Here is a 27850-nt window from a genome sequence, read left to right as displayed (position 1 = left end):
TGAGGTCAAGTCACAATGTTCCTGTAAACCTCCACTGAAACAATTATTATCCTCTGTTCTGACAAGAAAGTGCAAGGTCCCAAGGCTCAACTTTCACCCTCCGAGGTCCAGGCCTGGGTAAGGGGAGGGAGGCCCTGGCTAAGGGGAGGGGGCCCCTGCGCAGGCCAGTTACCCTACCTGGGAATGTTTGTCCAGAACCCAGTCTGGGTCCTCCCGCTAGTGCCCAGGCCCAGATAAAGAGGCAGATCTCAACTGGTGGCACCCTCAGAGCCAGGTCCCCAGACCCTGCCCAGCCATCATCACTGAGGGAGCCAGGTGCCCAGGACCCAGCCGGCCCTCAGGCTTTTCATTTAAACTGGAGAGATTCATTTGTATAGGATCAATAAGAATACATGTTGCAACAAATACCAATTAGGTTAGTTCCCAGCTCACAACAGTTGCCCTTCTTTGAGAATAGCCCCAACCACAGAGGTGGACTGGAAATAATGATGTGCCGTGTCATTGCAACTTAACCCTGACATCTGGCCACCTCCTAGGGGTAGACAACTGATCTAAGCTCTACCAATTTTTGAAACTTGAACGGAAAAACTGAAGCTGGTTGAAGCTGTTACCTTAATGGCAGTGTCCATATACTCCAGTTGCGAGGCCTCCACGGACTACGACCCATGGAGACTGCCACTGCCATTAGGTCGCAGAGGTGGGGATGGCGGAGAGGTTCACTGCTGCTTCAAGGCCTGGGCCCAGTCAGTGGGTGGCTGTTGGCTCTGGGGCTCTGCAGGACATAGGCCTCAGCCTGTCTCCAGGTCCCTCAGCTCACCCACCAGCCCTGAGGCTGGAGGGCCTGGAGGGCCCTGGGGAGAAGGCCACAATCTGCCTCTCACTGCAATCATTGCTACGAGGACCACTGCAAGGCTTCCTGTTGGTGGAGCTGGACTTCTAACCCCCATGCTAAGGGTCTTACACTAATGAGTGTGTGCTCACTCTACCCCATTACAAAAGGGCTCTCACCAGAAACCAACCATGCTGACACCCTTATCTTGAACTTCCAGCCTCCAGAACCGCAAGAAAGTAAATTTTTACTGTTTAAGACACCCAGTTTATGGTATTTTGTTATGGCAGCCAGAGTAGACTAATACATAGCATCCAAAAGAATAAAATACTGGGCTTCCCTGGTGGCGCAGTGGTTGAGAGTCCGCCTGCCGATGCAGGGGACACAGGTTCGTGCCCCGGTCCGGGAAGATCCCACATGCCGCGGAGCGGCTAGGCCCGTGTGCTACAACTACCGAGCCTGTGCTCTAGAGCCTGCGAGCCACAACTACTGAGCTCACATACCACAACTGAAGCCCATGTGCCTAGAGCCCGTGCTCTGCAACAAGAGAAGCCACTGCAATGAGAAGCCCATGCACCGCAACAAAGAGTAGCCCCCACTTGCGGCAACTAGAGAAAGCCTGCACGCAGCAACAAAGACCCAACGCAGCTAAAAATAAATAAATAAAATATATAAATTTATTTTAAAAATTTTAAAAAATACATAGGGGTAAATCTTCATGACCTTGGATTTGGCAATGGGATTCTTAGATTTGAACAGTAATGTGTGAGCAATAAAAGAAAAAAAGAAAAATTGGACTTCATAAAAATTTAAAACTTTTGCACATCAAAGGACATTATTAAGAATGTGAATAAAGACCTAAATAGACATTTCTCCAAAGAAGATATACAGATTGCCAACAAACACATGAAAGAATGCGCAACATCATTAATCATTAGAGAAATGCAAATCAAAACTACAATGAGATATCATCTCACACAGGTCAGAATGGCCATCATCAAAAAATCTAGAAACAATAAATGCTGGAGAGGGTGTGGAGAAAAGGGAACACTCTTGCACTGTTGGTGGGAATGTAAACTGATACAGCCACTATGGAGAACAGTATGGAGCTTCCTTAAAAAACTACAAATAGAACTACCATACGACCCAGCAATCCCACTACTGGGCATATCCACTGAGAAAACCATAATTCAAAAAGAGTCATGTACCAAAATGTTCATTGCAGCTCTATTTACAATAGCCAGGACATGGAAGCAACCTAAGTGTCCATCAACAGATGAATGGATAAAGAAGATGTGGTACATATATACAATGGAATATTACTCAGCCATAAAAAGAAACAAAATTGAGTTATTTGTAGTGAGGTGAATGGACCTAGGGTCTGTCATACAGAGTGAAGTAAGTCAGAAAGAGAAAAACAACTACTGTATGCTAACACATATATATGGAATCTAAGAAAAAAAAAAAAGGTCATGAAGTACCTAGGGGTAAGATGGGAATAAAGACACAGACCTGCTAGAGCATGGACTTGAGGTTATGGGGAGGGGGAAGGGTAAGCTGTGACAAAGTTAGAGAGTGGCATGGACATATATACACTACCAAATGTAAAATAGATAGCTAGTGGGAAGCAGCCGCATAGCACAGGGAGATCAGCTCAGTGCTTTGTGACCACCTAGAGGGGTGGGATAGGGAGGGTGGGAGGGAGGGAGACGCAAGAGGGAGGAGATATGGGAATATAGGTATATGTATAACTGATTCACTTTGTTACAAAGCAGAAACTAACACACCATTGTAAAGCAATTATACTCCAATAAAGATGTTAAAAAAAAAAAAGAATGTGAATAGACAATCTACAGAATGAGAGAAAATATTAGCAAATCATACATCTGATGAGGGTTTAATATCCAGAGTATATAAAGAACTCTTTAAAAACTCAACAACAAGAAGACAATCCAATTTTCAAATGATTAAATGACTTGACATTTCTCCAAAGAAGATATATAAATAGCCAGTATGGTCGTGAAAAGATGCTCAGCATCACTGGTCACTAAGGAATGAAAATCAAAAGTACAATAAGATAGCATTTCACACCCACTAGGATGACTTAAATCAAAAAAACTGAAAATAACAACTTGTTGGCGAGAAACAACCTGTGTGAAGAAATTGAAACCCTTGTGCATTGCTGATGGGAAAGCAGAAATGTTGCAGCTTCTGTGGAAAACCATTTGTCAAGTTCCCAAAAAGTTAAACACAGAATTACCATATGATCCAGCAATTCCACTCCTAGGTATATACCCAAAAGAAATGAAAACATATGCCACACGGAGACTTGTACAGGAACGTTTAGAGCAGCATTACTCACAGTTGTCAAAAGGTAGAAAGAACCCAAATGGCATCAACTGATGAATGGATAAGCAAATTGTGGTATATGCATACAATGGAATAGTATTCAGCCATAAAAAGAACAAAGTATGATACACACTAAAACTTGGATGAACCTTGAAAACATACAGTAAGTGAAAGAAGCCAGACACAAAAGGTCATATATTGTATGATTCCATTTATATGATATATTGAATAGGCAGATCCGTAAAGATGGAAAGCAGATTAATGATTACCAAGGGGTGACAGGAGAGGGGAATGAGGAGTAACTAATGACAGGGTGTTTTTCTGGGGTATTGAAAAAGTTTTGAAACTAGAGAGAAGTAGCAGTTTTATAACATTAAGAATACACTAAATGCTGCTGAATTGTGCACTTTAAAATGCTTCACTGAGGGAATTCCCCGGTGGTCCAGTGGTTAGGCCTCCGCGCTTCCACTGTAGGGGGCACAGGTTCAATCCCTGGTCAGGGAACTAAGATCCCGCATGACACGAAGTGTGGCCAAATAAATAAATTAATTAAATAAAATGGTTCATTGTATTATAGTTTGTGAATTTCCCCTAAAAAAAGGCCTAGAAGAAGTTTGTGATATTTAAAGCCTCCAGAGCCTCAGCAAGAAGCCTGCTGTGGACAAAAGATGGGCCCCCTCAGAAAAGAGAGAACAGAAGGGGAGTGAGGGAGGTTCCCCTGCGCTGGTTCTTCTGTGGTTCCATGCTTCCTCTCTCGTAGATCAAGAAGAGGACCAGACCAACCTTTCCTTCGCCTTGCCAGCTCCTAACCCAGGATTAGAGATCAAGCTTTAAGGGGTGTTTACTCATTTGTTCATTTGCTCTGGGAAAAACACACTGGCGGAGTCTCTCTCTTTAGAAATGGGAACGCCCTCCATTGCACAAAACTGTTGCCCTTGTAACTTTTCTGGAGGACAGTTTGGCAGCCGATACATATCAAAGGCCGGAGCGAAATCATTTACCGCAACAATTCCATTTTAAGAGATTTATTTTAAGGAACTAATTCAGGATGCGCATGATATTTAGTGATAGATGTATTTATCAAATCTTTATACATACAAAAATCTAAATATATAACAATAAGCTTCAGTATATTCTAGCGTAGCCATACAGTGGAACACTATTCAGACATTAAAAATTGTTAACGAAGTGACTATTGATGTAGAAAGATGTTCATATTTATCTTTTAGTAAAAGGCAGGTTGTAAAAGAGAGTACATGATATGCTTTCATTTAAAAAATATATATGTGGATGACACATGGGGGAAGTAAAGTAGCCTATTCACCAAGGACAAGCAAGCGGGGATAATGCTTACTTACCCCCAAGAGCATGTGTGTATTTATGTATTCATTTCACAAATGTTTATTAACAGCTATGTGTGCGAGGCACTGTAACATGTACAGAGTGTTGGGATTGTGGAAGATTTGGATTTTCTTCTTTTTGTGTCTTTCTGATTTCTCTCCAGTAAACATGTATTACTTCCGCAAATTATTTCAACTAAGTTGAAATGACGTTCTCTTAAATGTGTTATGTAATCACAAATAATTAGCACGCAACTTGTATTTATGTGATTTTTTTTTTTTAGAACAAGAGTCATTTTTATAGGAAAAAAAGTGCCTGTCTCGTTGTCATGGGTTTTTATCTCAAGTCAGTCATCCACATCTGGCGGTTTCAGTTGAGAGCTCAGGGACTGCCTGGCAGGAGATTTTGTCCCAGTTCCAGACCCAGCACAACAGGCTCTGTCGCTTTGTTGGGTAATAGCTTGGTGGTGCCATGCTCCCGACCTTGCATGTATCCACAGACACAAAGGCTTGAACCCAACATCAACTGAAAAAAAATGCACAACCTAAAAGCTGACAATTATGCTTTATTCGGCAAACTTTCTGAGGACTTAAGCCCAGGAGGCAGCCTCTCAGCTACCTCTGAGGGACAGCTCCAAAGAGGTGAGGGAGGAGCCAGGATACGTAGCAGTCTGCAACAAAAACCAGGTAGTCGGAACATCAAAAGCTTACTGTTATTAAAGAGAACCGGACATCTCAAGTTAATGAATTTAGTGCTTTCCTATGTATGCAAGAGTCTGGGCTCAGTGAAATCATTCCTCTGATATGCACCTTAGCTATCTAGGGCCAGTATCCTGTTCTTTTCCATCCTGAATTCCCTCACAGTGGGCCGTTGGGGGCAGCCCCATTGGCCGATGGCTTGATGACCACAACATCCTGTGTCAACTGATACGGCAGGAGACATTTTTCGTCCACACCAGCCTTCCCTGAGTCTTCAGGGCTGAATGCCCTTCGATCCTCTCGGCACAGGAATGGAGGTCTACACAGAGCTGCCACGGGGCTCCCTCCCTCCCTATGTTTCCTATGTCCCCTGATAGGCATAAGTCCCTGTGTCCTGAGACAGTTTCCCCTCGCCTCTGGGTTCTGACCCATGTGGCCGTTCTGTCCGCCCTCCTTATAAAAGAGTTGCAGAATATAAAACCTCCTCACTGCAACCTAGAAGGAGCTGCTCTGAGGCCACCTCCCACTCACCTCCCTAGCTCACCTGGGAGGCTGTCAGGAGACAGTTTCTTATCACTGCCCGGGTTTTGCAGAGGGGTGGGCAGAAAGCCCACACAGAAAAGAGCTGCAGAATATAAAACTCCTTAGCTACAGTCTAGAAGGGTCTCCTCAGCAACAGGGTACCCTGCAACTCGCAGCACAGTCAACTGATTGAAAGAGTTTCGGGGCTGTCCTTCGAGGGTGTGTGGCACAGCATCACAGGGAGCTGGTGCCTTTGCCTCTCTCATCCTTTCACTATGTGAGCAATAAAATGTCTAAATCTAAAAGTGGCTGTTACAGCTTTACTGATTGAATCAGTCAGGCCTTAGCCTTGCCTTGTCTTGTATGTGTGAGCTCGACATCTTCTCATCAGTTAAACAAGGGAATTATACTACTAATTGATTCCAGAGGTGCTCTGTGGCTAGCCTATATGTTAAGGTAGATAACACAAAGCAGCTCCTGGCAACCATTACCCAAATTCTAGGTATAGCGCCTAGAACACACTAATCCACTTCCAGGGCAAGGGGTGGTAACCTGGGTGTGCAGACAGGCTGGGGGGTGGAGGGGATGGAGAGCTGAAATCCTATGCAATATGCTGTGCATATACACAAATTTCTGCTGCAGAGAAGCGCCATGGCTTTCAGGTTTTCAAAGGGTGGGGGACCTAAACAAATTTAGGAAACACAGCTGTAGGTTATGATAAAGCTTTTTCTCCTTTACCAAATTCTAGTCAGGCTCCTCAGCCCTCTTCTCAACGAAGCCCCAACATTGGCCGTTTTTTTGTTGTTGTTTGTTTTTTTATAGTTTGTACTTAGTTTCAGAACATGTTTTTTTTTTTAACATCTTTATTGGAGTATAGTTGCTTTACAATGGTGTGTTAGTTTCTGCTTTATAACAAAGTGAATCAGCTATACATATACATATATCCCCATATCTCCTCCCTCTTGCATCTCCCTCCCACCCTCCCTATCCCATCCCTCTAGGTGGTCACAAAGCACCGAGCTGATCTCCCTGTGCTATGCGGTTGCTTCCCACTAGCTATCTATTTTACATTTGGTAGTGTATATATGTCCATGCCACTCTATCACTTCGTCCCAGCTTACCCTTCCCCCTCCCAGTGTCTTCAAGTCCATTCTCTACGTCTGCGTCTTTATTCCTGTCCTGCCTCGAGGTTCTTCAGAACCTTTTTTTTTTTTTTTTAAGATTCCATATATATGTGTTAGCATACGGTATTTGTTTTTCTCTTTCTGACTTACTTCACTCTGTATGACAGACTCTAGGCCCATCCACCTCACTACAAATAACTCAATTTTGTTTCTTTTTATGGCTGAGTAATATTCCATTGTATATGTGTGCCACATCTTCTTTATCCATTCATCTGTCGATGGACACTTAGGTTGCTTCCATGTCCTGGTTATTGTAAATAGAGCTGCAATGAACATTGTGGTACATGACTCTTCTTGAATTATGGTTTTCTCAGGGTATATGCCCAGTAGTGGGATTGCTGGATCATATGGAGTTCTATTTTTAGTTTTTTAAGGAACCTCCATACTGTTCTCCATAGTGGCTGTATCAATTTACATTCCCACCAACAGTGCAAGAGGGTTCCCTTTTCTCCACACCCTCTCCAGCATTTATGGTTTGTAGATTTTTTGATGATGGTCACTCTGACTGGTGCGAAGTGATACCTCATTGTAGTTTTGATTTGCATTTCTCTAATGATTAGTGATGTTGAGCATCCTTTCATGTATTTGTTGGCAATCTGTATATCTTCTTTGGAGAGATGTCTATTTAGGTTTTCTGCCCATTTTTGGATTGGGTTGTTTGTTGTTTGGATATTGAGCTTGTAAATTTTGGGGATTAATACTTTGTCAGTTGCTTCATTTGCAAATATTTTCTCCCATTCTGAGGGTTGTCTTTTCGTCTTGTTTATGGCTTCCTTTGCCGTGCAAAAGTTTTTAAGTTTCATTAGGTCCCATTTGTTTATTTTTATTTTTATTTCCATTTCTCTAGGAGGTGGGTCAAAAAGGATCTTGCTGTGATTTATGTCATAGAGTGTTCTGCCTACGTTTTCCTCTAAGAGTTTTATAGTGTCTGGCCTTACATTTAGGTCTCTAATCCATTTTGAGTTTATTTTTGTGTATGGTGTTAGGGAGTAATCTAATTTCATTCTTTTACATGTAGCTGTCCAGTTTTCCCAGCACCACTTATTGAAGAGACTGTCTTTTCTCCATTGTATATCCTTGCCTCCTTTATCAAAAATAAGGTGACCATATGTGCATGGGTTTATCTCTGGGCTTTCTATCTTGTTCCATTGATCTGTATTTCTGTTTTTGTGCCAGTACCATACTGTCTAGATTACTGTAGCTTTGTAGTATAGTCTGAAGTCCAGGAGCCTGATTCCTCCAGCTCCATTTTTCCTTCTCAAGATTGCTTTGGCTATTTGGGGTCTTTTGTGTTTCCATACAAATTGTGAGATTTTTTGTTCTAGTTCTGTGAAAAATGCCATTGATAGTTTGATAGGGATTGCATTGAATCTGTAGATTGCTTTGGGTAGTAGAGTCATTTTCACAGTGTTGATTCTTCCAATCCAAGAACATGGTATATCTCTCCATCTGTTTGTATCATCTTTAATTTCTTTCATCAGTGTCTTACAGTTTTCTGCATACAGGTCTTTTGTCTCCTTAGGTAGGTTTATTCCTAGGTATTTTATTCTTTTTGTTGCACCAACATTGGCCTTTAAAGACTTGAACACACTAACATAGTTTCTAACAGCTCAAAGTCACAACGCTAGAGTGACCTTCATCCCTACGATGAAACCCTCCTTAAAGTGCCTACTTGAGAAAACTCAAGGCTGCCAAGTAATGTCCTGTTTGTTCCAGCCGTCGTCTGAAGATAGAGCCCCTGTCTCCCAGTCTCCATGGAAGGATGCTTATCGATAAGATAAGCACCAGTTAGCAAACCCAAGTGAGTTTCACATGGACCAACCCCCACCCCAATTCCTGCTTTTTGTCATTTTTCACTTCCCTGACTCTTTTCAGGCCCCTGCCATCCCACACCCCACTCCCTCACTCTCCCTTTAAAACGCCAGTCACCTCTGCACAAATTGGAAAGGCAATAATCTCTTTCCCCTACTGTCAGTAGTTCCTGAATCTGTTTTCACCACTTTAACTAATGCCCAACTGTGCTTATCTTTGACAGTTGTGTGGACCTTAAGAACTCAAAATATAACACTGAGCCAAAAAGTGGAAACAATGCAAATATCATCAGCAGATGGATGGATGAACAAAGTGGGGTATATCCTTATGATGCAATATTATTCATCCATTAAAAAGGAATAAAGTACTGACATATGTACAACATGGATGAACCTTGAAAGCATCATGCTAATAAAAGAAGCCTTTCACAATAGATTACATATTGAATGAGTCCATTTATATGAAATGTCCATAACAGGCAAATCCATAGGGACAGAAAGTAGATTAGTGGTTGCCAGGGATTGATGAGGGAATGGGGAGCAGGGAGTTCCTGCCAAAGAGTATGAGGTTTCTTTCTGGGGTGATTAAAATATTCTAAAATTGATGTGGTGATGATTGCACAACTCTGTGAATATACTAAAAGCCACTTAATTGTTCAATCGGTGAGTTGTATGGTATGTGATTATATCTCAATAAAGTTGTTACAAGAAAAAAACACATATAATCATCTAAAATCTCCCCTCAAAAAAACTGATACTGCATTGCGATGTTTTATTCTCCTACTTAGAGGGCTGTTTGGTTTACTGATAGTGGGTTCCTTAAGAAGGCTCTCAGCACAGAAAAACAACACTAAAACAGCAAGTAAATAGTCCTGAGGACAAAAGTGAACTCACAAATACCAAGTACTGTTTTGCCAGTGTCAACAAACCTGGCACAAAAAGCTGGCAGCCATCAGGTAGATAAACAGAAGGAGAGATATAACTTCAAGCACAGGCCTCTCTTTTGCCTACACTGACGAATGCCAGAAAGAAGGCATCATTCAGGGTCAAAGGTGACGAGGAATCCAGCTGGCACAGCCATGACTCAGTGCTGTCCAAGTGTCAAGAGGAGTTTAGCCCCAACCCCCTCAACAAGTGGAATTCATATTTCCAAGTGACAGAGGGTGCTAAATAACTAACAGCATTCCCAAGTTCTGCTTGCTCTGAACCTTGTCTTGAATGCTTTTCTCTAAGATCAGACCAAGCCAGAGGCACCATTTGAACTCATGATGAGCAGAATTACTTGTATTTTTATTATGAAGATTTTAATGTGGATAATTTAAGAAAATAACATTATAAACACTCATGTACACTTATGTGTACCCTCCCTCCAGAATGTGTACACTTATGTACCCTCCCTCCAGAATTAAGAACTGTTAATATTTGTCATATTTGCTTCAAATCTTTTTAAAAAATGAAAACATTTCATAAAATAGATAGCTAGTGGGAAGCAGCCGCATAGCACAGGGGGATCAGCTCAGTGCTTTGTGACCACCTAGAGGGGTGGGATAAGGAGGGTGGGAGGGAGACGCAAGAGGGAGGGGATATGGGGATATATGTATATGTATAGCTGATTCACTTTGTTATAATGCAGAAACTACATCATTGTAAATCAATTATACTCCAATAAAGATGTTAAAAAAAATACGTCAACAAAAAAAAAAAAAGAAAGAAAAGAAAACATTTCAAAGTCCTCTTCTTATCTTTCCCTTTGCCCTCCCTCCCCAGAGCAACCACTATCTTGAATTTGAAATGTGCTCTTTCTGTCAATATTTATATAATTTTACTGCATCACAGTGATAGCCCATATTATTTTCATGTGGTTGTTAATTTATGGAAATAGTATTCTACAGTACATATAATTCTATACTCAACTTTGGTTCTGAGTTCTAATTTTTTTATTGAAGTATAGTTGATTTACACTGTTCTGTTAGTTTCTGGTGTACAGCAAAGTGATTCAGTTATATATAATAACTCAGATTCTTTTCTCATATAGGTTATCACAAGATACTGAATATAGTTCCCTGTGCTACACAGAAGGTCCTTGCTGTTTACCCATTTTATATATAGTAGTGTACATCTGTTAATCCCAAACTTCTAATTTATCCCTCCCCCTCCCAAGTTCTATACTGAGATATAAAAAGTTTGTGCATTCATTATGACTACTGCATAGTGTTCCATTGTATGAATATGTCACAATCTATTTATCCTGCTGATGGGCATTTAACATGTTTCTGAATTTTTGGTTTTATAAACAAAGCTGCAAAAAAATTGTTTTGTGCATGTGTGCAGCCATTACTTCAACATTTATAAAAATGTCTGCTTTTATGCAAGACAGAAGCACTGTCATAAAGTTACAAAGATATGTACCAGATAGGTGGACAGTAGGAATTTTCCTCTGATTTTTTACCAGAGAGAAACAATGGGCTGAGGGTAGAGACAGATCTAAGGGTAATCCAAGAAAAGGCCTTGCCTGGGACGCCCTCAGAGAGGCTGTTAGGAAAACAGAAGCGGCACCCCCAACCTGCACCCCTCACACATCCAGAGGCAAACCTCAGTAAGCTGTGCACCTTTGCCTGCAAGCTGGGATGGTCTGGACTGGAACAATGAGAGTATTCAAGAACAAGGAGGAGATGACCAGCAATGGATGCAGAGCTAAAAAGAGGATGCAGATGCAGAAGTGGACATCAAAAGTAAGGACCCAGAGCCAAACAGGGGTACAAGAGGAAAGGCCATCAGAAGATCTCAAAATATTATGCTGGACCAGGAAGCACTAGGTCAGCCATGCCTTATCTCTTGCTCTCCATTCTTTTGTTGTTGTTTTTAAAATTGTAAAATGCAATATATATGTACACTGTTAAAATGCAAAGGGTACAAAAAGACCCAAAAGATGGTGAACTGTGCCTGGGCAGGATGAAGCCAGAGGAAACTCTGGTGGAGGTCCATAGCAGTCTTGCAATATAAAGTAAGTCTTGGGACTTCCCTGGTGGCGCAGTGGTTAAGAATCCACCTGCCAATGAAGGGGACACGGGTTTGAGCTCTGGTCCAGGAAGATCCCACATGCCGCAGAGCAACTAAGCCCATGTGCCACAGCCACTGAGCCTGCGCTCTAGAGCCTGCGAGCCACAACTGCCGAAGCCCACGTGGCTAGAGCCCGTGCTCTGCAACAAGAGAAGCCACCGCAATGAGAAGCCTGTGCACCGCAACGAAGAGTAGACCCCGCTCACCTCAACTACAGAAAGCCTGCATGCTGCAATGAAGACCCAAAGCAGCCATAAATAAATAAATAAATAAATGTATTAAAAAAAAAAAAAAAAAGTAAGTCTTCCTCCTAACTCTCATCTCCAGACTCCAAGATCCCTACAGAGAGGCAATCATCATTACCAATTTCTTGTGTGTCCTCCCAGGGATATTTTATGCACATACAAATATATATATATGAATATACCCCTCATACTTTTTATCCACAAATGATGGCATATTATATAGTTTTGCACCTTACTTTCCTCCCATCTCTTACCAAGCAATTCATATTAATACACATAGGTCTGCCCCTTTTATTTATTTATTATTATTATTATTTTTTTTGTGGTATGCAGGCCTCTCACTGCTGTGGCCTCTCCCGCTGTGGAGCACAGGCTCCGGAAGCACAGGCTCAGCAGCCATGGCCCACGGGCCCAGCTGCTCCACAGCATGTGGGATCCTCCCGGACCGGGGCACGAACCCGTGTCCCCTGCATCGGCAGGCGGACTCCCAACCACTGTGCCACCAGGGAAGCCCTGCCTCTTTTATTTTTAATGGTTGTATAAAATTCCATTGTATGAATGTACTGTAATTTATTTAATTAGTTCCCTACTGGGATATGTAAGTCATTCTAACGTTTCCCAATCAGAAATATTGCTATCTTGAAAAGTGTGTAATATTTCTTGGACCACAAATTTTATCTGTAAGATAAAAATTCTGGCAGTGCATTTGCTAAGTTGGTATGACTTACACTTTATACCTTAATACCTAGTTTCAGATTTCCCATCCCTGAGGCTTTAAAGCGCTACATTAGATTCCACCAGAGTCTCAAGGACAGTCTGTAAACATCTGCCAGATGAGACTGAAAAACACTCAAGCAAGTCAAGGTAACTGGAGGATAATCTCTGGAAGGCTTGACAGTAACATGAGTACTGGGAAAGAAAATTCATCTGATCAATGGTATTAGCCAAACTGAAGAAAGAATGTGTTAACAGGATGGGAGTGGCCATTACAAAACCCAGAAGAAGGAGCCAAAGAGCAAAAATAGGCAGCATTTATCTCTGAAGAGAGAGAGATACTTAATGTAATGGACAGGCACCAGAGAAGCACATTCAACCAGGTTTCTTTCTCCAAGGCCTAGATGAAATTTTTTTCCATACAATTCTACTGCTTTAGTTCTGGGGTCCCTGCACACCAAGCGGTCCACTAATGTAGTTACTAATTTCTCTCCCTAGGTATGTGGATTCTAGGAAGAAGTTAGGTGTATTAAAGAAGGCCACATATTTTTTGACATCTCTCCCATTAATAGGTCAGGTCTACATCTTCTTCTCTAGAATCTGGGTGGGCTCTGTAACTGTTTTGATGTGTAGAATACAGCAGGAATGATGCTATGCCAGTTTCCAGAACCAGGCTTTAAGAAACTGGCAACTTCCACTTTCTGTCTCTTGGAATATTCACTCTGGGGGAAACCAGGACCCTGTAAGAAGTCTGACTATGCAGAGACTCCCATGCTGTGAGGAAGCCCAGGTTAGCCATGTGGTGAAAGAAATAGCCATTCTGGCCAAACCAGCCCAGGCATCCAACATGCAATTGAAGAAGCCATCTTGGAAATTCCAATCCCAGCAGGTGTGACATGGAGAAAAGCTAAGGAAGCCAGCCAAAAACCAGACCTGAGGCCTAAACATATGGCCCCACTTGAGCCATCTCAGCCATCTTCAGCCATTCAAACTACAGCCCCACTCCACTGTGAAGCAGAGATAAGCCATTTTTGATGTGCACTGCACAAATTCCTGACTCACAAAATCATGAGTATAACAAAATGTTGTTTTAAGCCATTATGTTTTGGGATAGTTTGTTAGGTAGGAATAACTAGAATAGGGGGCTTCTATGTGATGGGGTATAAGATCCCTGGGAGGGCTAATTTTGTAAATAAATACTCCAATCCACAATTTGTTTCCGTGTGTTTGGCCAATATGGGTCAGTCCCCAATAGTCTACCCATGCTGAATGAACTGACAGAATTTAGTTTCTGAACCTAGAAAGCTAAGACCTGATGGGCCAGCTTGATCAATTTGCCCACCTCCCTCACTGTCTCTTTTTCACTCTATCTTATGTCAAACAACTCAGATCAGGGAGCTGAGAAGAATCTCACAAAGAAGTTTACCACTAGATGCAGCTACTGCTCAGTACCACTCATAGCCCTTTGACTGGTACATGAAATGTATTCATTCATCAAACATTATCAAGAATCTCCCCTGTACCCAAAACTGTGCCTGGTGCTGGGGGACATAGAGCTGGAAAAGGCATAGGCCCTCAGAGGTTCACAGCCCAATCTCTAAGTTATATTAACAGGTAATGGTAAGAAACATGTGCCCTTAAATATGTGACAGACTTAAAGGGAGAAATAGATAACAATATAATAATAGTAGGAGACTTTAATACCCCACTTCATCATCCACACAGAAAATCAATACAGAAACATTGGCCTTAAATGACACATTAAACCAGATGAACTTAACAGACATATACAGAATATTGTACCCAAAAGCAACAGAATACATTCTTTTCAAGCACACATGGAACATTCTCCAGGATACATCAAATGTTAGGCCACAAAACAAAACTTAATAAATTTAAGAAGACTGAAATCCAATCAGGCATCTTTTCCCACACAATTGTAGGAAACTAGAAATCAACTGCAAGGACTTCCCTGGTGGCGCAGTGGTTAAGAATCCACCTGCCAATGCAGGGGACACAGGTTTGAGCCCTGGTCCGGGAAGATCCCACATGCCGTGGAGCAACTAAGCCCGTGCACCACAGCTACTGAGCCTGCGCTCTAGAGCCCACGAGTCACAACTACTGAGCCCGCATGCCACAACTACTGAAGCCCGTGCGCCTAGAGCCCATGTTCTACAACAAGAGAAGCCACCGTAATGAGAAGCCCGTGCACTGCAATGAACAGTAGCCCCTGCTTGCTGCAACCAGAGAAAGCCCATGCACAGCAACAGAGACCCAATGCAGCCAGAAATAATTTAATTAATTCATTAATTAATTTTAAAAAAGAGAAATAAACTGCAAGAAGAAATCTGGAAAATTCACAGATATGTGGAGATTAAACAACATGTGATGAGGTATAAGATCCCTCATGCTGTGAGGAAGCCCAGGTTAGCCATGTGGTGAAAGAAATAGCCATTCTGGCCAAACCAGCCCAGGCATCCAACATGCAATTGAAGAAGCCATCTTGGAAATGAACAACCACTAGGTCAAAAGAGAAATTTAAAAAAATACTAAAGATGAATGAAAATGTAAAACACAACATAGCAAAACTTAAAGTGAGGGGTGCCTGGGAAAGGAGGCTGGGGCCTCGAACATCTGCTGGAGGAATTTAAAGCTGATTCCCCAGGACCTGTAGGGATTCCTGAGCAGGGGAGCAATTAATCAAACATACTTTTAGGGGCACTGACATGGCAGTGGTGTGTGAGTAGATTGCAGGGGCAGACCGAGCAGTAAGAGAGATCAAGCAGGAGTGAACACCCAGACACCACCCCTTCCCAGAGTCCCTATGGGGCTGCTCATGCTGCCAGCCGAGCTGCAGACAAGCACGGAGGCCGACCTGGCGGTGGAGCTGCTGGAGCTGCTGGAGCTGGAAGCGATATCCTCTGCGCTGGGCAGAACAAAGCCCGCCAGGTTCAGAAGGTCACGGATCATCTGGCCTTTGATGCTGATGTCCAGTGGAGGGTGGGAATGGAGGCTTCAGGGAAAGGATGCAAAGAATGGCAAAAGCCAAAACTTATGGGAAGCAGCAAAAGTAGTTCCAAGAAGGAAGTTCACAGCAATAAATGCCTACATTAAGAAATAAGAAAGATTAAAAAAAATAAGAAAGAAAGAGAGAGAGAGAAAGATCTCAAATAACCTAACTTTATACCTCAAGGAACTAGAAAAAGGACAAATTAACCTCAAAGTTAGTAGAAGGAACCATAAACAAGACAAAAAGACAACCCTCAGAATGGGAGAAAATATTTGCAAATGAAGCAACTGACAAAGGATTCATCTCCAAAATAAACAAGCAGCTCATGCAGCTCAATATCAAAAAAACAAACACCCCAATCAAAAAATGGCTGGGGGCTTCCCTGGTGGCGCAGTGGTTGGGAGTCCGCCTGTCGATGCAGGGGACGTGGGTTCGTGCCCCGGTCCGGGAAGATCCCACATGCCGCGGAGCGGCTGGGCCCGTGAGCCATGGCCGCTGAGCCTGCGTGTCCGGAGTCTGTGCTCCGCAACGGGAGAGGCCACAACAGTGAGAGGCCCGCGTACTGCAAAAAAAAAAAAAAAAAAAAAAAAAAAAAATGTCTGGAAGACCTAAACAGATGTTTCTCCAAAGAAGACATACAGGTGGGCAACAAAAGCATGAAAAGATGCTCAACATCACTAATTATTAGAGAAATGCAAATCAAAACTACAATGAGGTATCGCCTCACACTGGTCAGAATGGCCATCCTCAAAAAATCTACAAACAACAAATGCTGGAGAGGGTATGAAGAAAAGGGAACCCTCTTACACTGTTGGTGGTAATGTAAATTCATACAGCCACTATGGAGAACAGTATGGAGCTTCCTTAAAAAACTAAAAATAGAACTACCATATGACCCAGCAATCCTACTACTGGGCATATATCCAGAGAAAACCATAATTCAAATTGACACATGCACCCCAATGTTCATTGCAGCACTATTTACAATAGCCAGGACATGGAAGCAACCTAAATGCCCATCAACAGAGGAATGGATAAAGAAGATATGGTACATATATACAATGGAATATTACTCAGCCACAAAAAGGAATGAAATTGGGTCATTTGCAGAGACGTGGATGGACCTAGAGTCTGTCATACAGAGTGAAGTAAGTCAGAAAGAGAAAAACAAATATCGTATATTAATGCATATATGTGAACTCTAGAAAAATAGTATAGATAATTTTATTTGCAAAGCAGAAAGACAGACACAGAGGTAGAGAACAAAAGTATGGATACCAAGGGGGAAAGGGCTGGGGGATGAATTGGGAGATTGGGATTGACAAATATACACTAGTGATACTATGTATAAAATAGATAACTAGTGAGAACATACTGTTTAGCACAAGGAACTCTACTCAGTGCTCTGTGGTGACCTAAATGGGAAGGAAATCCAAAAAAGAGGGGATATATGTATATGTATAGCTGATTCACTTTGCTGTACAGCAGAAACTAACACAGCATTGTAAAACAACTATACTCCAATAAAAATTAATTTAAAAAAGTTAGTAGAAGGAAGGAAATAACAAAGATCTGAGCAGAAATAAATCAGAGACTAAAAAGACAATAGAAAAGATCACTGAAACTAAGAGATGGCTTTTTAAAAAGCTAAACAAAATAAACAAACCTTTAGCTAGACTCACCAAGAAAAAAAGAGGACTCAGATAAATAAAATCGGAAATGAAAGAAGAGACGTTACAACTGATACCACAGAAACACAAAGGATCACAAGAGACTATTGTGAACAATTATATGCCAACAAATTGAACAACCTAGAAGAAATGGATAAATTCCTAGAAACATACATTGTACCAAGACTGAAGCATGAAGAAACAGAAAATCTGAGCAGATCAATTATTAGTATAAAGACTGAATCAGTCACCAAAACCTCCTAACAAACAAAAGTCAAAGACCAGACGGCTTCACTGGTGAATTCTACCAAATATTTTAAAGAAGAATTAATACTAAACTTTCTCAAACTCTTCCAAAAAAAAAGAAGGGGAGGGGACAATTCCAAACCCATTTTATGAGGCTGGAATTTCCCTAATACTAAAACCAGACAAGGACAAGTACAAGAAAAGAAAATACAGGCCAATATCCCTGATGAACATAAATGAAAAAACTCTTCAATAAAATATTAGCAAACCAAATTCAACAGTACATAAAAAACAACAAACAAACAAAAAAAAACATTCATCATGATCAAGAGGGATTCATTCCAGGGATGAAAGGATGGTTCAACAACTGCAAATCAATCAATGTAATACAACATATAACAAAATGAAGGATAAAAATCGTAAGATCATCTCAATAGATGCAGAAGAAGCATTTGACAAAATTCCACATCGATTTATGATAAAAACTCTCATAAAACTGGGTATAGGGGCTTCCCTGGTGGTGCAGTGGTTAAGAATTCACCTGCTAATGCAGGGGTCATGGGTTCGAGCCCTGGTCCAGGAAGGTCCCACATGCCACGGAGCAACTAAGCCCATGTGCCACAACTACTGAGCCTGCGCTCTAGAGCCCACGAGCCACAACTACTGAAGCCCACGAACCTAGAGCCCATGCTCCGCAACAAGAGAAGCCGCCACAATGAGAAGCCTGCACACTGCAACAAAGAGTAGCCCCTGCTCACTGCAACTAGAGAAAGCCTGCGTGCAGCAACAAAGACCCAATGCAGCCATAAATTAAATTAATTTAAAAAAACTGGTTATAGAGAGAATGAACCTTAACATAATAAAGGTCATATATGACAAGCCCATAGTTAACATCATAGTCAATGCTGAAAAGCTGAAGGCTTTTCCTGTAAGATCAGGAAAAAGACAAGGATGGCCACTCTTGCCACTTTTATTCAACATAGTATCGGAAGTCCCAGACAGAGCAATTAGGCCAGGAAAAAAAAAAAGCATCCAAATCAGAAAAGAAGAGGTAAAACTATCACTACCTGCAGATGACATGAGACTATATATCAAAAACCCTAAAGACTCCACCAAAACAACTGTTAGAACTAATAAATGAATTCAGTAAACTTGCAGGATACAAAATCAAAAAATCAGTTTATTTCTATTCACTAATAACAAACTATCAGAAAGAGAAATTAAGAAAACACTCCCATTTATGACTGTATCAAAAAGAATAAAATGCCCAGGAATAAATTTAACCAAAGAGGTAAAAGATCTGTACACTGAAAACCATGACATTGAAGAAAGAAATTAAAGACACAAATAAATGGGAAGATACTCCATGCTCATGGATGGGAAGAATTACTATTGTTAAAATGTCCATACTACCCAAAGCAATCTACAGATTCAATGCAATTCCTACTAAAATTCCAATGGCATTTTTCACAGAAATAAATAAACAATCTTAAAATTTGTATGGAACTGCAAATGACTCTGAATAGCCAAAGCAATCTTGAGAAAGGAGAACAAAGCTGGAGGCATCATGTTTCCTGATTTCAATCTATATTACAAAGCTATAGTAATCTAAACAGTATGTTATTGGCATAAACACACACATATAGATCAGTGGAACAGAATAGAAAGCTCAGAAATAAACCCACACATACATGGTAAATTAATTTATGACAAGGGAGCAAAGAATATATAATGGAGAAAGGACAGCCTCTTCAATAAATGGTGTTGGGAAAACTGGATAGCCACATGCAAAAGAATGAAATTGGATTACTATCTTACACCATACACAAAAATTAACTCAAAATGGATTAGACTTGAACTTAAGACCTGAAACCATAAAAACCCAAGAAGAAAACATAGGTGGTAAGCTCCTTGACAGCAGTCTTGATGATGATTTTTTGAATTTGACACCAAAAGCAAAGGTAACAAAAGCAAAAATAAACAAGCAGGACTACATTAAACTAAATAGCTTCTGCACAGCAAAGGAGGCCATCAACAAAATGAAAAGACAACCTACCAAATGGGAGTAAATATTTGTAAGTCATATATCTGATAAGGGTTAATATCCAAAATATATGAAGAACTCATATAACTCAGTAGCAAAACAAACAAAATCCAATTAAAATACAGGCAGAGGATCTGATGTGACATTTTTCCAGAGACAACATACAGATGGCCAACAGGTAAATGAAAAGGTATTCAACATCACTAGTCACCAGGGAAATGCAAATCAAAACTGCAATGAGATATCACCTTGCACCGTTAGAATGGCTAAAAGACAAAAAAATAAGAGTTGGCAAGGATGTAGAGAAAAGGGAACCCTCGTGCAATGTTGGTGGGAGTGTAAATTGGTGCAGCTACTATGGAAAACAGTATGGCGGTTTCTTAAACAATTAAAAATAGCACTACCATATGATCCCACAGTCCCACTTCTGAGTATTTATCCAAAGAAAATGAAAACACTAAACTCAAAAAGATAAATGGACCCCCATGCTCACTGCAGCAGAATTTACAATAGCCAAGACATGGAAGCATGGAAGCAACCTAAGCGTCCATCAATGGATGAATGTATAAAGAAAATGCGACGCGCGCGCACACACACCCAGAAATATTATTCAGCTACAAAAAAGAAGGAAATCCTGCCATTTACAACAACATGGATGGACCCTGAGGGAATTATGCTAAGTGAAATAAGTCAGACAGAGAAAAACAAATACTGAATGATCTCATGTGTATGTGGAATCTAAAAATTAAACAAACCAAAACAAAACTCATACATATGGAGAACCAATTGGTGGTTGCCAGAGGTGGGCATGGAAGGAGGGCAAAATGCATGAAGGTGGTCAAAAAGTACAAACTTCCAGTTATAAAATAAATAAGTGGGCGTTACAAGATTACATCCTGAGATGTGATGCACAGCATGGTGACTATAACAACACTGTATTGTATATTTGGAAGTTACTAAAAGAGTAAATCTTAAAAGTTCTCATCACAAGAAAAAAAATTGTAACTATATATAAAAAAAAGAAACATGATATATGAAATGGCAAATATGTACAGGAAGCATTAGGGAGACACAGGAGGGGTCACCAACCCAGGTAGTCCACAATGAGAGCTACAGAATAGACAGCTGATCTCATCATTCTCAGGGTCAACATCTTTGAAAGATATCGATTTGTTACATAAATTTACATATAAATTTAACATATGTTCACATTTCACTTTTTCAGCACTCTTGTCATTATTTTAGTTAGAAAAGAGAAAGGAACTGGCATTTATGGACTAGCAAGGCTTTCACATGTCCCAATTCCCACTCCAACCCCTTAAAGTCCTACAATGCTTCCCTAAGCTGATTTTATTAATTTTATGTGTGATACGCCGTTTTGGACAACTGAGGGTGCAGGAGACATTATGGTCAGCTGCCCTTATGTCATTTCCTGTCCTCTTCCTTGTGCAGCAGGCACCTGTTTAGGTGGCAGGGCCCCCAACCCCAGCTTTAGGAGTAAGCCTGCATGAGTCTAAGCTAGAGTACACCTATGGCCACTATGATGGATTCAGGAATGGGCAATTAACCCAAGCCAGTCAACTAAATTCTGTGAGACAGCAGAGCCAAGAGAACTGCAGAACAGAACTGTGGCTTTGATGGTCTCGTGAATCACTAGAGCAAACTATACCTGAAGGGCACACAACTATTAGACTTTTCCATTATAGGAACCAATAAAGCTGCTTTATAGTTTGAGCTGGTGAGAGTGGCAACCAAATGGATTTGAACTGATACAAAGTGGGTCACTGGAAGCATCCTCTTTCTCAATAGGGGTATTAACTGGCTTTTATAGATGTGCAGCACTCCGCTGTTTACTAACTCACACCAGCCACATGTAGTGGGAAGGGCTAATATATTTCCCATGGAGCAGCCCAGGTTCATGTGATTCCAGATCTTTGGGATACAAAGGCTGGAGCCAGGAGGCTCTGCAAAATTCTAGTCTGGCCTCTCCTTTAAAAGTCCACACAGGGGGACTTCCCTGGAGGCGAAGTGGTTAAAAATCCGCCTGCCAGGGCAGGAGACACGGGTTCGAGCCCTGGTTCGGGAAGATCCCACATGCCGCACAGCAACTAAGCCCATGTGCCACAACTACTGAGCCCACATGCTACAACTACTGAAGCCCACAGGCCTAGAGCCCGTGCTCCACAACAAGAGAAGACACCACAATGAGAAGCCCGCACACCGCAACGAAGAGTAGCCCCCGTTCGCCACAACTAGAGAAAGTCAGAGCGCAGCAACGAAGACCCAATGCAGCCAAAAATAAATTAATTTTAAAAAATAAAATAAAAGGTCAGACAGGGACTTCCCTCGTAGTCCAATGGTTAGGACTCCGTGCTCCCAATGCAGGGGGCCCGGGTTCCATCCCTAGTCAGGGAACTAGATCTCACACGCCACAACTAAAAGAGCCCACATGCCGCAACTAAAAAGATCCTGGACGCCGCAATGAAGATCCCCACGAAGATCCCGTGATCCTGTGTGCTGCAGCTAAGACCCAGCACAGCCAAATAAATAAATATTTTTTTAAAAATGAAAAATAAATAAATGGCCACACACTCCTGGCTTTCTCCTGCTTCCTCCTCCACTTCCTAGGGCAGTTGAGAATTTCTTGGTAGTTACCACTACAGAGATAGTCCTGAGCAAAACTTCCCAATAAACTTTCCCTGAAAAATGGTGAGAAATCCTTAGTCCCCACCCTTGGGGCATTCACAGGGCTGCTCACGTTTCTAGAGGTTAAATCAAGCAGGGGAAGCTTTCAGGACACTGGTTTCTTGGCTTACTTGGTTTCTTGGAGCTGAGCACACAGGGAATAATTTATTTTTAACCATCTCCGAGTGCCTTGTGACCTGCCTACCATGCCTCAGAAACATGAACCCAACGGAGAAGACCCTAGGGGAGATGGCAGCAGCCCAGGCAGGTGCAGAGAAACTGTGTTCAGTCTGGACCTTCAAACCCTCACAGTCATTTTCTCCCTCATCATTAACTCCCAGTCCAACTTTCCCTGGGGGGTGGCTCAGATAATGCCATACCCTTTGTCACCCGAGGCCCTCTCTGCCTCTCCTGTCCAATCCATCCTACTGTACACACCATAGCCTGGACAGTGTCCCCTGGAGGCCATCTTCACCCCATGCCTGCTCAATAGCTCACCATGGCTCCTCAGAAGAACCAGGGCCCTTAGTCTGGCCTTCAGTATCCTCCTCGAAGGCCTGTTGTATCCCAAGTCCCCACAGCTCCTCCTCATTTTTTACTACTGCCCAGCACAGCCACCTGGTGACCAGTCTGTTCATCAGCCCAGCCCAAGGCCTGTCTACTCCAGTCAATCACTGACAACCACACATGTGCCTGGATGGCATGCTCGAATCAAAGGTCCCACTCCTTCCCCAGCCCTGGACTGGCTTCTCCTCCCAGGGCACTCAGCTTTCTTTCTGAAATTAGCTGTTTGCTGATTTGTTTACTCTCTTGTTACCCCTCTTCCCCAAAGAAGCATTTAACCCCCACGTGGGTATTGGCCACATCTCACTGAAGCTCAGCTCTTGGAAAAATGCCTAGGGCAGAGTGGGTGCGTTAATATTTGTTAATAGTCATCAGAAAGACAAATTCCACATGAATCTCTTCGGTTCACTTCCTAAAACCTCTCCAGCTTAACCAACATTGGATTTTCCAGTCTCTGTCCATTGACAGTGGGCGATCCATCCATCCCTGCCTCATATCAGTGTTCCACTGGATAAAACCTTCTTACTGGACCTTGATTTCTTAATAACAAAAATGTACCTTTTCCTTAATGTCTATGATTTTGCTTTCACTCTCTGAGCAATGACATCTTTTTCTCCATTAAGGGGAAATTTACCCTGCAAATTGCCAAACCTCTGTAATCCTCCAGAAGCCATTTCCTCTGGAAGAAGTCTGTGGTAGCCGATATCACCATAAATATCACCAGAGATAAATAGTGGTTCTATAACATCTGGCAGCTTATACACTTGCATGTGCTATTCTATTACCAAGACAGCTCCCTACTCTCCCAACCTCTGTCCACTTTATTTTTTTTAATGTTTGAAATATTAATTTTATTAAGAAAGCATTTGATAGTTGTATTAGATCATATAATCAATCACTTCATTTTTAAATGATGTGGCCTGAGGATACAATTAAAATATGGACTTTTCGGGCTTCCCTGGTGGCGCAGTGGTTGAGAGTCCGCCTGCTGATGCAGGGGACACGGGTTCGTGCCCTGGTCCAGGAAGATCCCACATGCCACGGAGCGGCTGGGCCTGTGAGCCATGGCTGCTGAGCCTGCACGTCTGGAACCTGTGCTCTGCAACGGGAGGGGCCACAACAGTGAGAGGCCCGCGTACCGGAAAAAAAAAAAATATATATATATATATATGTGGACTTTTCTTTGATTCAACAAATATTTGAGCATCTACAAGTGCCAGGCTTGGAGATACAGGCCAAACAGGAGGACCCCTGCTCTCACAGGGCTTACATTCTTGCAAGATGGCAATATTAAAGAAATGTTTATATTACTTATAAACATATAACACAGGAGCTTCCCTGGTGGCACAGTGGTTGAGAATCTGCCTGCCAATGCAGGGGACAGGGGTTCGAGCCCTGGTTCGGGAAGAGTCCCACGTGCCACGGAGCAACTAAGCCCGTGCGTCACAACTGCTGAGCCTGCGCTCTAAAGCCCACGAGCCACAACTACTGAAGCCTGCGCGCCTAGAGCCCGTGCTCCGCAACAAGAGAAGCCACCGCAATGAGAAGCCCGCGCACCGCAAAGAAGAGTAGCCCCCACTCGCCGCAACCAGAGAAAGCCTGCGTACAACAACGAAGACCCAGAGCAGCCAAAAATAAATAAATTAAAAATTAATAAATTTAAAAAAACATATAACACAGAGGAAGTGACAGAGAAAGAAGATGGTGCTTTACCGGAGCACTTTAACAGGTGTCTAACCCAGCCCAGGGAAATCACAGAGACAAAAACAAGTGTTTAAGTAGAAGGGTGAAGACAACAGTTCAGGCAGAGGGAACCTCCTAGACCCTAAGGCGGGGGAAGGACTTTCTAGACTTAAGGAATTGGAAGAAGTCTAGAATGGGTGGAGTACCCAGTGTGAAAAGAGAAGTCAAGGAGATGAGACTGAATCTTAACCTCTGTCCACTTTAAACCTCGCCTCCCAAATCACCTCTAGTCCAGTGCCCTCCTGCTTCATACCACCCCTTGACCTGTTCATTTCAGTTCATAGCCCCTACAGATTCCCAAGGTATGACCACAGCCCCACTCGGTCCCGAGCTAAACGTGTCCTTCACTTTTTGTCCAACGTCTCCCCATCCCCAACTTCTCTGTCCGGGTGCGCACCACATCCCCTGGTCGCGAGGCCCCCAGCTCGGTTACCTGGAGCTGGTGCAAGTGCAGAACGTAGCCTTGCACCAACAGCTGGAATAAGAGACGCAGCCGCCCTGGCCCTGAAAGCTCCTCTAGGCTCCGCAGCCTCCGATCGCCAGGCCCGGTTCCGGGAGCCTCGGCTGCCTGGGCCGCAGGCAGGGCGCTGGGGATCGCGGCCTTGGCTCTGGCCCCGTGGGAGCCGAGGCCAGGGAGAGCCACCCGCGTCCCCAGCAGCGCCCACCGCAGCCTTGCGCAGCCCAGCGTACCCATACGATTCATGGCTCGCGCCGCCACGCCTTTGGATAGCGAATACAGAGCGCCAGCAACTTGTCCAGAGACAAAACAGCAGGGGCGGGTTCAAGGGTACCGGTAGGGCAGGGCGGGCCGGACGAAGGTTGACCAGGCCTCTTACTGCTCACTTTTCCTTGCGGTCTTCAGTCCCTCCAAATAGGACCTAAGGGACTCGCAGAAGTCACCCTTTCCAACTGTAAGCCTCCTGGCTCGGGGAGGGGCCGGACAACGCCAAGGCAGAAGATGCACGGGGGACTTACGGGAGACCCACAGAGTGCTGACGATGGCCGCCTCTTCCGCGACTCCCCCACCTCGCACTTCCGCGAACTCTCGAGGAGAACTTGAAGCTCGCTTGGTCCCAATTCCCGGCAGGAGTGCGGCAAAGTTCTCGGCAGCCCGGGAGCCTTCCAAGACGGGGAGGCCGGTTCGCCATCCCAGAGCGCCAGCGTCTCAGCTGATCTCACTTCCCGGAGGGACCAGGAACCGACTGCTGAGATTAAACCGGCCGCTGGCTTTTCCTGATAGCCTCCAGTGTTGATCCCGGAGTCTGAGGGCTGAGCGAGGAAAGAGCAAAAAATCCCCCTGTGCAGAAAAGCAAAGAGCAAAAAACCCGACCCTGTCTCCAGGGTCATCTGATTCCTGGAGGGAGGAAGCCAAACAAATTTAAATATTAGGGTTTTCAAAAAATGCAGTTCTACCCCTCTCCCTCCCCACCACCCACATACTCCCTGGTCTGCTGAGGCAGGATTTCTCAAACTGCAGGTTGAGACCAGATTTAGTGAATGTGACCAAAATTATCTTTTAATAAGATGGAATAGAACAAAATAGTACAGAAAATATTGCAAGAAGGAAAAGTATTATTTCATGAATTCTTTGTTTCATATATGTATATTCAAAGTACAAGTTTCAAAAAGTTAAAAACATAACTCATACACGAGCTCAAAGCTTATTCAACCCATTAGAGGTAGAACCAGCAGAATGATAAAGCTTTTTCTAAGACCATTTGAAGAATTGGTTATTTACAGGCAGCCAGAGGCAGAAAAGGCATATTAAGTTCAAGGGGCAACAATTAGACTGACAGCTGATGTAGCTAGGTGTGGATTTCTTTTCATTTATCCCCTTAGGGGTCAGAGAGTTTCTTGACTCTGTGACTGAATATCTTTCATCAGTTTTGGAAGTTTTCAGATATTCAAACATTCCTTTTACCCCATTTATTTTTCTTCTCTCCTAGGACTTCAAATTATATATATATATGTTAGACTTTCTGACTGTATCCTCCCTGTCTCTTACCCTCTCTTCTGTATTGTTCTATCATTTTGTCTCTTCTAACTCATTCTCTATTCAGCTGTGTCTGATGTTAAATCTATCCATTGAATTTTAAATTTCTATTATTGTATTTCTCAGTTTTTCAACTTTAGTTTTTTTCAAATCTGTCCTTTTTAAAATATTTCTAGTTTTATGCCAAAATTCTTAATGTTATTTTTTTTTAAATAAATTTATTTATTTTTTGTCTGCGTTGGGTCTTCGTTGCTGTGCACAGGCTTTCTCTAGTTGCGGCGAGTGGAGGCTACTCTTCGTTGCGGTACACGGGCTTCTCATCGCAGTGGCTCCTCTTGTTGTGGAGCATGGGCTCTAGGCACATGGGCTTCAGTAGTTGCAGCACATGGGCTCAGTAGTTGTGGTTCACGGGCTCTAGAGCTTCAGGCTCAGTAGTTGTGGCACACGGGCTTAGTTGCTCCACTGGCATGTGGGATCTTCCCGGACCAGGGCTTGAACCTGTGTCCCCTGCATTGGCAGCCGGATTCTTAACCACTGCTCCACCAGGGAAGCCCAATGTTATTTTTTATTATACCCTTTACTTTTGTAAGCATAGTTGTTTTAAGGATTATGACCAATAACTCCAATACATGGAATCTATGTGGGACGATTTCTATTGTCCATTATTTCTGGTGGTTTTGTACATATTGCCATGTTTCTTCCTGGGCCTTGTTTCTTTTGATTGTGTACCAGAAAATGTATTCATTAAGTTTCTAGTGGAACTAATTTGAAGTTTAGAATGAGTTCATTTTCCCCGTGGAAGATTTACTTTTATTTCTGACAGTTGCCTAAAGGCACCCACAATCCAAAATCACCATAATTCAGTTTCAGGGAATGAGATGCTTTGAAGCTGAACTGCAGTTCTTTAGAAGGCTAGTCTATTTCCAGTCCTTAATCTTTTTGGGTCCCAACCCAAAGTTTGGGTATAAGAGATTACGGACTCCAGCTATTCTTCACACAGCCCTGTGAAGCTAAACCACTCAACTTCTCAGCTTCCTCTTCTGAAAATGGGAAATGCTACTAATAGGAAAGTGGTACCTAATGCCTAACTTACCTCTGGAGTTCTGTCTTCTCTTGGTTCTTGTCTGATAGATCTTTATTAC

At 42.7% G+C, this 27850-nt stretch overlaps 1 protein-coding gene across 1 annotated transcript in view; it reads right to left on the bottom strand.

Annotated features, from left to right (window-relative positions):
* CYP27A1 (cytochrome P450 family 27 subfamily A member 1) overlaps positions 1-25671 on the bottom strand; it is a 50998-nt gene extending 25327 nt beyond the window's left edge. The window contains exon 1 of the mRNA XM_079925308.1: positions 25149-25671. Coding sequence (XP_079781434.1) covers positions 25149-25418 — 270 coding nt within the window. The 5' untranslated portion in view covers positions 25419-25671. The remainder of the gene's footprint in view (positions 1-25148) is intronic.
* Positions 25672-27850: the final 2179 nt, after the last annotated feature.

This window comes from Stenella coeruleoalba (genome assembly GCF_951394435.1).
Source record: "Stenella coeruleoalba genome assembly, chromosome: 6".
NCBI classification, from domain to species: Eukaryota; Metazoa; Chordata; class Mammalia; order Artiodactyla; family Delphinidae; genus Stenella; species Stenella coeruleoalba.
Note: the sequence above shows the minus strand (reverse complement) of the source record. Positions and strands in the feature narration are given on the sequence as shown.